The sequence below is a fragment of the Pagrus major genome, chromosome 22 (assembly GCF_040436345.1).
Source record: "Pagrus major chromosome 22, Pma_NU_1.0".
Taxonomy (NCBI): Eukaryota; Metazoa; Chordata; class Actinopteri; order Spariformes; family Sparidae; genus Pagrus; species Pagrus major.
Window position 1 is genome coordinate 13321984 of NC_133236.1, and position 12341 is coordinate 13334324.

At 42.0% G+C, this 12341-nt stretch overlaps 1 protein-coding gene across 1 annotated transcript in view; it reads right to left on the minus strand.

Annotated features, from left to right (window-relative positions):
• Positions 1-3567: 3567 nt before the first annotated feature.
• jag2b (jagged canonical Notch ligand 2b) overlaps positions 3568-12341 on the minus strand; it is a 51571-nt gene continuing 42797 nt past the window's right edge. The window contains exons 19-26 of the mRNA XM_073493397.1: positions 11352-11379; positions 10682-10767; positions 9104-9217; positions 8831-8946; positions 8458-8715; positions 8216-8347; positions 7375-7525; positions 3568-7262 (exon numbers count right to left, since the gene is read on the minus strand). Of these exons, the coding sequence (XP_073349498.1) occupies positions 6733-7262; positions 7375-7525; positions 8216-8347; positions 8458-8715; positions 8831-8946; positions 9104-9217; positions 10682-10767; positions 11352-11379 (1415 nt within the window). The 3' untranslated portion in view covers positions 3568-6732. The remainder of the gene's footprint in view (positions 7263-7374; positions 7526-8215; positions 8348-8457; positions 8716-8830; positions 8947-9103; positions 9218-10681; positions 10768-11351; positions 11380-12341) is intronic.

Below are 12341 nucleotides of genomic sequence, written 5' to 3' on the forward strand. Positions count from 1 at the left end.
TTAATGCCAAATTGGTGCAATACTCTTTCAAGATTTCCCTTCATGGGATCTCGAGACCAAACTTACTCAAAACTTTTGCCATAAAATACATCAGACTAATTGATGTCAGAATAAATAATCAGAATTAGAAGCAGAAGAATAAATATTAGCTGGATTTCTCAGCACTGTAACCTTGTTTGGTGGTGTGATCTGACCACTTTAGGTCACATTTTGAGAAAAGACCAATAAATAATGGACACTCGGTATTATCACTGTTAATAGTCAGGGACTGAGCCTTCATCCTGTGTGAGAGTTGGCACCTACAAATACAGATTCAAAGAAATGAAGACATGATGCATTTCTACAGAAACAAAACGAAATACTCTGATATCTAAGTAGTTAATGTATTTCCCTTCATAGGATCAAATGATATCGCACTACAGGAACAAATGGTTCTTCAAGAGAATTTATAGTCATCCATACATTAATATATCCGTAAACATCATCATCTCCCTCCTCCTCTCCCCCGATGACTCCAGCACTTCGACAAAGCTCTGTAAGTCGATCCGGTCTTTCCGACAAGAGAAGGTCCTATTAGCGCCAGCCAGGAGCACCCATGGGATTCAGGAGGAAAAGTGTCCCACCCCACCACCGCTCCGCCCGGCATCATAACATTACTCATGAAACATTCACATCTTTATGTGGCGAGGATGATCACGCCATTCTCCCATTGGTGGAGGCTGGATCGGCCCAGAACAGGAGAGGAGGTTCTATTGGTGTTGTGGGAGTGAGAGTGATGGCAGGAGGCTGGTGAGGTTATGGATCGATCGATCAACGCCGTCCTCAGCCCACACAGACGAGGGCAAGGGCAAGGACTGCAGGGTTTCAGAGGATTGTTGTTCTGGTGCAAATAGCAACAGTTAGAGGATGAGAGAGTTCATTCTGGGGTGATCTGATGTGTAAATGCAAGATGATTTAGTTAAGAGACAACATAATTTCATTCACATTCCCATTTGTAATAGAGCTACTAAGTTGAGCAGAGCTACATTTACAGTGCAGCTGACTTTTGTCCAGCCAGTGCTTTAATATCTAGCTGTGCAGATTGCTTTGCTTTGTTGAAATAAATGTCTCTAAGATTTCTGCAACCACATCAGTTATATTGTTTAATGTGTTAGAAGCAGTGGACGTATGGGTCAGGTGACCCTTTGAAGCATTGGAGAACATTTGCACACTAGTTTCCTGCATTTATTCAGAATATGACAATATCCTTGTTTGATACGGGTCATGTCAACAGCATATTCTGTTTGGATATTCTGGATTTGGTCTGTCACGCTGAAGCAGAGAATGCATGAGATGGCAGGCAGGAAGTGCAGTGGATGAGGTTTTAATCAGGATCACAGCTATAGGAGGAACAGGCGAACACGATGGAACATCGATGAAACAGAACAGCAGGATCGCAAAGACTGAACAAAAGACCGGATGTAGAAACAACTAACGAGGGAGTGAGGTTCAGGTGGAGTGAGGCGGAGAAACACAGGTGAGGGTAGTGAATGGAAAAACACTAGGAACAGGGAAGGGGCTGACAGGCTGGAAAAACACTGGGAAGAGGGAAGAGCTGTGCAGGTGTGGAGGGAAAGCAGACTGGGGAGGAAACCCAGGTAACAGGGCTGGGCCAATTAAACAGATACAAGAGGAGCACAAAAAAACAGGAGGGAAAACAGAACACTGAAAAACCACAAGAACACTCAAAACACACCTACAGTGAACTAAATGACAGGACCATGACTTCTAATCCAATTGTAGCATTTTCCGATTAAGACACGTGGGATATCCCAATATTATTCAGGTTTAGGAGCATTATTTAGACGTGTATTCAGAGTTCAGTATATGCGTCTCCAGTGGGGTCTTTAATGCAGTTTTTGACACATGGCCTCCTGCCTGTTTGTGGTCAGCTCTGTGCGTTGCCTTGTGGAGAGTTTGCGAGGCTATGATAGAGACACATGCACAAAAAAAGCCCACATATCTTGCTGGAAGGAGAAACACTACGAAAGACTTGAATATCAACAGGGTTTTGGATGTGCACAAATATCACAGCACTGACCTTTTCACGATGGTGGTTGTTCGTTAATTTGAGTTTGCGATATGGTAGAATGGGAATATTAGTGAAATATTTATTGTCATTAGCCATGTGAACAGCATTTTGGACATAAGGTTGATTATTAAACTGTAAAATATCATGCCTCAGTTACATATCCCTAATATCAGCATCAGCATCTTTCCCCTATAAAATGATTGGTAGGGCTCCAATTAGCATAATTCATGCATGTGTTTCTGGCCAATGTTCCCAATATTCCCTTTTCTTTTATCACTGTTTTGGTCTCCTCCGCTACTCCAAGTCTTGGGGTATGGTAAGTATCTGGCTGTTTAGCTTGCTAAATGCCAGTGGCTAATTATGCCAGCATCAAAGTTGGAAGACAAAGGAAATATCTACCTGGTGAAGGTAGGTGAACAGTTTTACTTTAAAATCTTTAAACCAAAACAATAAGCTGAAAGACGCTAAAAGTCAGTTGGTAATAATTCCCTGTTGGTTTCTCAATGCAAGCAACCTCTCATATTGTACAGTCATTTGATCAATTATATAACAATATTAATTACTGCAGCTTTAAGATATGGTGACACGATAATCTAAATGTCTAATTGTAATTGGATGATGGGATGTTTTCAATTTGTGTCATGATACACAATTTTGTTGCGTAAATTAACACTGCAGATTCAATTACAGCAGAATTTTCTTAGGAAACTAAACCAAAATGTTTTTTTTAGCTTAAAAAAGGAGTTTTAACTGAACACAATGGATTTACCAATGCAAAATCAGCACCTGATCCATGTTGAATACACTCAATATAAAACAAGCACACATTTAAGATGCACTCTAATACTCTTGGTGCAGAAATCTTCATTGACTGATTATTTATGCCATAACAAACTAAGTTAAGAAACTCTCTTTGTTTTCATGACTGAATAAACAAACTGACCTTAAAAGGACAACACAGTTTCATACTGTTTTACTTTGTTTATATGTGGCGGACCCTGCCACCTTTCTAGACCATATTTTCCTCTGAGAGCAGCTTGTTTATTTAGTTATAGAAAAAATAAATGTCTTAGTTTGTATTATTACCTCATTAATACTGTAAACATTACAATTCTGAGTTTGAATTTCTTCTCTAAAGCTACATAGTGCCCCTTTAAGGGAAGTTAAGTTTGTCAACAGCTGTTTCTAAAGTCAAGGATGAACTGAAGACCGATTTTTAAGCATGGATAAAAGCTCCTACAATAAGAAGTTCTGAATGGAAAATTACGAGCATCGACATCAGCATGACAGAGCAAACTCAATCGGCTAATGAAGGATGGTCGAAAGCTCCAGCACGAAGTAAGTGCACCTTCACTTCAAAGTGTTTTGTGAACTCAGGTTTCCTCTGCCACGCCCTCATCCGGCTGCTCGATGCTTACCGGACAGTTACATTTCAGTGTTGTGTACTGCAGACCAAATATTACAAGCGCCATCAAGATGTGTCAAAACTGCTTTAATAAATAACTGGGATGATTATTTAGAACAATGAAACATCCACTAAAATAATGGAAAACCTTTTCACTTTGTATAAAATTAACTCATGTCCATTGTAGAATAAAATGTATACAATATGCATATTCAGCTTTTAACACCAGCAGTGATGCATCTTTAATTCTTTATTTTGCTGTGTCCCATTTACAGAAAATACGATGGCGTTTTTGAGACAGTGACATGATATGAAAAGGGGTCATTTTGAACCGAGTTGGTAACTTCAAAAAAAAAAAAAAAAAAAATACAAAACAAAAACAAAACATCTGCATGGTAGCAAAAACATCTGCAAATATTGTTCCCTTCATTAAAGCCTTTAAACCAAACATGAAGCTAATGCATGATTTCCACATTTGACCTACTGACATCCACATTCCTGACACTCAAAAAGAGCCACGGTGGACTGTTCTTTTTTACTTTTTCTATAAATCCTCCGTCGGGCGTTTTATTCCAGAAATCTCCGTGATAGCAAAGTGAGACGAGAAGAGCACTTTACTCAGGCGAATAAAACACGCCACTATACAACACACAATGTTTTAAAGAGTTACTTTCCTTAATAGTGAAAACAAACCAACAACATAAAAAGATGACCATTGATTACACAAATAATGCATTGCTCGTTACATTAAGGCACCTGAAACAAAAGGGTTTGAGATGGGTTTAGAAATGGTTTGAGAACTTTTTTAAGGCTGTAATGTCGGCAGCTTTGCAACACTACCGCTGAATTTCTTCTGATTAAATAACAGAAAAAAGAAAAATCGTTGATATTTCTAACAGAAAGCAAGTTAAAAATGAGAGTCCAATGGGAGGTAACGACTGGATCAAATACCACAGAAGTAGAAGCTCCGCTTTCTACGGGCAGGAAAACCCTGAACTTGCAATAAAGTAACATCTGGCCACACCCCTTTTCGTGATGTCACAGCGGACGTTCTCCCTTAGCTTTCGGGGAACCTAAAAAAGAAAGAAGGGTCATTAAGTTAACGATTCTGGCTTTGGTGCCAGGCTGTGGGAGGTGGAGGGTCAGGGTTAGTATAGAGAAACATATTGAAACAGAACATATCTACATCTTGTGACTTCTGATGAAGAAATGCCCCAAGAAAATAAAAGAATAAACTTCAGAGAGTAAATGAACGACTGATTTTTCCCCCCAAAATGATTGACAGGGCTGATAATATTGTGACCAAACGGGTCATTATTGTCGATGATTATCGCCATCCCAATAGGGACGAGCAACGTGTCTAAAAGAAATCAGTGGTTATTCTACTCCCTGAAATGTCTTTCATTTTCTGGAGGCATTTCTTCATCAGAAGTCATACGACGTAGACATGTTGGGTTATAGCGCGTTTCTCCACACATCTCCCATAGACTTCAATACAGCTGTCACCACAGTGTGGCATTTGAGATTGTGAGATTCGGTGACGTAATGACCCTTCATTTTTAGATTCCTTGTCAGGAAAACAGTCGCAGCGACATCACTGATTAAGGAGTGGCCAAGAAGACAACTTTCTTGGAAGTTCCTGCTTTTAAAGAACAGTATGGAAGCTGTTTTCTGCCTCATTTGATACAGTCTTCCCAAATTATCGAAGTTAAAATGTTGTCCGTTTTGTAATGCAGCTATGAAATGCTAAGAACACAGTCAATCAATTATGCATCTTCCGGATATCACTACAGGTTTCCTTTAATGGAGAAAATTAAAGTACAAAATAATTGGGACTTATATGCACCCAAATTAAAATAAAAAAGACCAGATCTAGTAATGATAGACCACATAAATCCAGGAAAAAGATTGTTTTGAGGAGCAATGTTTTTGTTTTCCTGATGAAAGTCATTTTACGGTCAGGGTATAATGTTGAATTTCTAACTAAAAATCACTTAAGACACGGCAAAAACCATTTATGTGACAGTTTTTCCACAAAAAAAAAGAAATGCATCGTCGTGACAAACCATATATAAACCCTTCAGAAATTCCCTCATAGGTGGTACCTCATTGTAAAGACTCTTAACTATGGGACTCTGGATATGAAGTGTTATAAAACGTGCCTATTTTGACTGGCATAAATAAAAGGAATGGCATTGTAAAAAAAATAAAAATAATATCAGTCATAATAATAATAATAATAATAATAATGATAATAATAACAACAATAATAATAATAATAATAATAAAAATGTGTGACTTGTCTTTAAGTTACTTATTTCAAATATACACAGCGACTCCTTTAGTATTTACACATATGTACAGAGTATTCATTTCTGTTTTGATCAAATACCTTGAATGGCGTTGCTGTGAAATTGAACTCTTTAAATGTACAATTATATCCCTTTGAGATTTGAGAACAAGGAGGTCAAACTGGGCAGCGCGACTTGGAGCCTCGACGCGGGGCTCGTAGAAAGGCACTTGCTACCAACTCAAATACTGCAAAAAATCCTCAAACAGAGCTTTCAGCCAAGACAACTGAGAGACAGGAGAAAAAAATGGAAGGCCACATATTAGGCACTGGGGTTTCTGTCCCCTCTCCCCTCCAGGCCAAGTGTTTTGGTAAGGCTGGCGCATATGACGGCCACAGGTGGATTGGTGGGCAAAGCCGGAAAGAGACAGAGCAAAGGGAGGGTTTCCTCTGTTACTGTGGCTGCAACAGTCCATTTCCCTCAAAACTCTTCCTTTACTGTCCCTTTAGTGTGTGTGTCTGCCCCCCGCCCCCACAGACACTGAACAGGAGCCCGCTGACAATTCAACAAAATCATAATCTTCTGTAAACAAAAAAACATCTTTATACAGGTTGTTTTTTTTTTTTTTATCTCCTTTTCGATGATTCATCGTTTCTTTAATGGTACAAATCCATAAACAAAAATTGCAGAGAGCTTCTTTTGCCTCCTGGTAACATTTCAGCTCCTTTTGTACATAATTAAAAGAAAATAAGTGAACAGAAGCAAAATAGGATGTTCACTGTGCTCTAGCCTCCTGAATCAAAAATAATTTCAGGTGACAGTGACAAAAACATGAAATCAAAGCAAAGAACGGCTTTTTAAAACACAAAGCCTTTTTTTCTTCCCAAAAGTAGTCCAAAAATAAGAGTAGTTGCTGCCTCGCAGCTTCTCTCGCTTCCACAGCGCGAGTCCTTTGTTTAAATTTCTTATACACAATGGTCTCTGTGGTCTTTCTGACCAGTCAAGGCGGCACTGACATTTTTCCAGCGGTTGTCTTTGGGGCTGTAGCCTGGGGTCCGGTGGGGTGCTTTGAGGGGTGAACTGGAGCTGTGCAGGGTACAGATCAATCCCCCACTGGACTGCACTGCAGTCTTAGAGTATTTGCTAACGGGCTGCTTTCCCGCCTCTGCTCCACCACACTCATCCTCGAGCTCAAGCTCGCCTTCTGTCTCCTCCTCCTCCTCCTCCTCCTCCTCCCCCTCACACGTCCGATAGGAGGGGCCCATGAGCTTTTTGCGCTCCTGCTCGGCCTCCCTGTTGCTTTCTTTCAGCTGCTGCTGCTGACGTCCCACGATGAGCCGAAGTGGCTGCAACTGGTTGTTCACGTTGTCGTCAGCGGCTGATCTCATGTTCCTCTCACGTTCTTTTCTCCGTTTGCGCGTCCACCAGACGCACACAATGATGCAGAAGAGGCAGAGCAGGCAGAACACCGCACATAGTAGAGGCACCAGGTAATCTGTGGACATCAAGATCATGAAAATCAGTGGAAGTATGAAAAGTAACTAATGAGGAACTGAACAGGGCCGATAACACACCCTTGTGGGACACCTATGTTAATTATTACTCACCCACTGAGGGGGGCATGACCTGTGTTTCCACTTTGACCTCAATGACTGCCAGCATTACGGTGCTGTTGTGCCGCTTGGACAGGGTGCCCACTATGGCGCTGGCTGCCTGCTGGATCAGACTGTGGTCTGGTAGATCCTCTGGCTGGAAAGACTGAGAACCAGAGCACAAGGAAGAAATGAGACATAATGGCTGGCAAAAAGCAACAATACAACATCTTTTTAATCTATTCACCATTCATGTGTTATAAAGCTGCCATAGTGTTTATGCTTAGGTCATGTTCTTGTTGTCTAAATAGCCTAAAACAACAACTAAAAACTAACAAACAGTCAAACACTAGAGGTTTAGAAAAGGCGAAAAGGGTTAGATAGGTTCACTTTTCCTGCCTTTAATCTAACAGATTGTGTAAGCATTTGAAGGGTTGACTGTCCTGTGGCCAGACAGCAGGAGTAGTTGTTTGGGTCCCAACCAAGTAAAACTGCCAGCCACAGTGCCACAGTAAGAGCCAATGACCTCAGACACTGTGGTGCTTCTCAGCAAACTTTCAATAATACAACTCAAATTCCAAAAAAAAAGGTTTTACACTGTGGTTCTTCTCACTCTGAGTCGGATCCATAATGAGTGTATATTTGGAAAAAACAATCAAGTTTATCAGTTTGAACATTAAATATCTCTTCTTCATTCCATTTATTATAGGTCGAAAAAGATTTGCAAATCATTTAATTCTGTTTATATTTACATTTTACAAAGCATCCCAACTTTTAGGAATCTGGGTTGTACTTTAAGCCAAGAAAAGGATCATGTACAAATTCTAATTCAAGCAAATTTTGATCATTCACTTACTATCGCCACCTCTACAGCATCCTGATTCGAATGAGAGAGGTCACACAGCAGGAGAAGGTCGTGGTCTTTTGCCAAGCTTCGGGTGTCAGGAAGATACCTCAGCTCATAGCAGATGTTCTCCACTGTTGTTCCCTGCATATTCACACACATACGCACACTGATCAGCAACAAAACAAAACCCAAAGTGTGCTCAGGACTGCACGACTGCAATGAGACAAGTTCTAAGTGAAGAGATGACTCACTGGTGGTACTTTGTCTCTGTTGAAAACAAGTGTTATGCGGCCACAGCTGTTGTCCAAATGCCCGCTGTTCGGCTGGCACTTGGTGGTTGCTTGTGGAGGTGAGAGTCCAGCCATGGAACAAACCCCCCACTCATTGCAAGGGGGAGAGAAGCAGGTGAGGTAGCTGTGCTCCACACACTCTCGTCCTGCCGGGCAGGCCTGCTGCTTCTGGTCCTGGCCTGATGACTGGAGCCGGCAGGGGCGACGACCACACAGCACCTGGTGTCACAGGGTCAAAATGTTCAGCTACCCTGTGTGTTGCCTATTTATGAAAACCAGCATGTGTTAATGCATTAATTCATTTGCTGTCCTGCTTTAAGAAGGGCTGTGTTACCTTTGAACACTCCACTTTGCCATTGATGCAATGGCAGCTGTTACACTCTTCCTCCCAGCGGCTGCTGTGGGGAAACTGCAGCCCAGCGTAGTGGCAAGTCTTCCCAATACCCACGACTACACACAGACAGAAACCAAGAGGAACGTTTAACTTCTGTAGCAGGACGTCGACTTTTAGAATTCTCCATTAACAAGAATCCAAACTTTGGCTCCATAAATCACAAGATGGAGTGAATCAATGAGTTAAATATCATTTGAACAGAGATGTATTTACACTCTTGGCATCGGACTCCTGTTCTACCGAGCGGACAGATGCAGCGGAAACCGTTGATCTCGTCCACACAGGTGGCACCGTAGGCACAGGGTGAAGACTGGCACTCATTTATATCTGTGAAAGGACAAAGAGCATAAAATGTAGGTTAGACACCAGACCCTGGATCCTGACATGTTTTACCTCATGACCTTTGATAGACAAGTACCCCAATAGCACCAATACGTCTCACAGAGACGCGAGTCATGTTGGAAAGATGTAATATGGGGAGCGTTGGCTAATTAGAAAGACGTTGGCAAGACGTCTTCCCAACGTAACTTGTACTGTTGGGACAATGTCTGCAAGACGCATATGTGCTATCTGGGTAAAGGCCTGGTCACACCACAGAGTGGCACAGCCGAATTTGTCCTATTTCTTTAAAACATCTTGGACAGCCAAACTCTGTATCCTCCTTTAAATCTCTTCTTGAAACTAATGTGCATGGCCTTTTCTTAACTGATGGTAGTTTATTGTTATTAAAAAATGTTTTGTATGTTCTTCATATCGAAGAAGGAATAACCATTCCTCTTTTGTGGAACTGGTTATATTCCAACAGAGGAGATGCTAGCTGTAGATATGCAAACCTCTTGTGAGATTAGTACAATTTTCTATATTGTGCATGTCGTACCAATTATGTTTCATGTGATAACGATGTGGCTCCTGGTTAGGGTTAGGGAAAGATCCTGGTTTGGGTTAGAGTGGTCACTCGTTTGTCACTCTGGGGTCACCATCTCAACACAAACTTCTCTGTTCCCTTGAAGGGCGGCACTGTCAAGGCAGCTCATTATTGGTGAACTGTGTGACTCTGCGTGCCACCAATTACATAACATGAGCTGATATTCAGATTGCGACTTGAAAGGCTCCAAATAAATAAAACTCTTCAGACTCATGAAAAACACCAACATTTTGCATGGCAGTCATGTTTTTGCCTCGTATTACCAACTCTGCCAATCATCTCATTACAGTCAGGTCAGAAAACTTTCAGTTATGGCGAAATAAATCTAGGATTAAACCCAAGAACTGTACAGTTTAAATCCCCACATTTAACTTCATAAATGAGCTGAGTCTCCACATGTTTAACTACCAACCCATCAGCTTTTTGAGCGACACACATCAATTGTGCCTTCCCACCAGAATCACTGGGAATGTCGGCCATTGTCAGCCAGATCCCACATGAACACGGCCTGGATGAGAATTCTCAAATTCAAGCCTGACAGAAAAGGTGAATGCTATCCGGCCCAGACAAAGGAGCAGAGAAGAAGAATTTCAGGGTCACTGGGTAATTTGTCTTCCGTGTGTGTTTGTGTGACTCTGAGAGTATGGAGGAGGGACGACCTCTGACCCCTGAGGCGTTAAAGGATCGAGAAAAAGGGAGAGGGCGGCGTCCCGGTCTTACATTTAGGTGTCAATGTGTCCATCTCCTCCTTGTCCTCCCCTCTTTACTTAAAGGTCTTTCCTCGCTCCATCCATCCATCCTCTTGATTATACTTCATTGTTATTGCTATGTTGTATGATTAAGTACAGCACAGCCTCTTTACTCACTGATTCTGCAGTCTGGTCCGGCGAAACCGGGAGCGCACTCGCACCGAAACCAGTTGACTCCGTCCACACAGATGCCGCCGTTGTAACTGAGAGAGGGAAGAAATAAAAAACGTTAAGAGCCACATCCTTTCCAGCTGCAACAAAGCACATCGTTTGTGTGTGTGTGTGTCAGTGTGTGTGTGTATGTGGTGACGGTAGAGGGGGGTCACAAGCCTCAATTCAACTCATCAATACAAGCCTCCACCTTTCAGATGCTAATTGCCGTGTCCAGTCCCTCCCCTCCCCTCCTCTCATCATGCCTCCTCAAAGCCGAGCTCCCCCCCAGGTCGCACGGGAAGAATGGACACGTATGCCCTCACCCCCCGCCTCTACACCCCCCACCTGCATTCACCATGGGGAAGGTGGGAGTCTTGTGCCCCCCCCCCCCACAGAAAAACCTCTCTCTCCACCTTCTATTCAATATCCAAGCCGCCCCCCCTACTCTGAGAGATGCCCCTTTGAGGCTTGATTTAAGGACAACTTCCACTGCTTTTAGCAGCCCTTCACCCCTCCAGCCTGCGAGGCCTGTGTGAAGTGTGGAGATGAGGGAGGCAGGAGGACGGGGATAAAAAGGGGGGAAAGGTTTGGTTACGCCACAGGAGTGTGGTGTGAGGGAGGAAACGGGACATACCATGGATGAGGGTTGCAGTCGTTGGTATCTGTGGAAGAGAACGCCAAAAAAAGAGACATTTAGTGTTGAGTTTTTACAAAAAAAGACTCACTGTTGGTTTCCTTTATAGTTATGTCAATCTTCATATAGTGTTCGAAGCTTTCATTTTAATCTATCGTTCGTAGTTTGTTTTATTCAGAACCCAACAAATGCTTTTTAATAGTTTATTCAGTGAAAATGTAGACTGTGATGCAAAAATGATCATTCCCACCAGTCAAAACTATTTATAAAAAACATAATCTATAATCTCTTCTTATATACCACTTGTATTATTGCATCACAGTGAAGTCCCTTAACTGTGAGGCCTTGAAGTGATGGTTTTTTGAGGTACTTATCTCTAGTCAGTGTATTACCTGCAGCAGATGCCCGTCAGCTCTCCCCCTGTGTGGAGAAGCAGCATGTCTTTACTGCTATAAACTGCACCAGCAGCAAGATGTATTTAAACCACCTAAAATAAGCCGTCAAACAGCCTTTTCCTTCTGCACTACATTCTGCTTGTGTGTACGAATACAGATGCTGTACGGTTGAGGGAATGTAGTCCCAAAGGAAAAGGCTGTTTGACGGCAACGAAATGCCCCAAAAATGTTCAAAACGTAACGTAAACTTAAACAGATGTATATTTTTTAGGTGGGACGTATTTTAGGTGGCTATAATACGTCTTGCTGTGGGTCCCGTTTAGCAGTACAGTGCACTGCTTCCTGACGGCACCACATGTTGCCTCTCCACACAGGGAGAGAGCTGATGGTCATCTACTGCAGGTGACACACTGACTAGGGATAAGTACCTTAAAACAGCCCCACATCAAAAGAGTCGAACTATCCCTTTCAATACCACTGTCAAAGTTTGCAGTCTTGGACAAATCACACATTAGCTTGTCTTACTTAGGATACTTTCGCGTTTAAAGTTTCTAGCTGTATGCAGGTCATTTAATAAAATATAGTAAACCAAAAT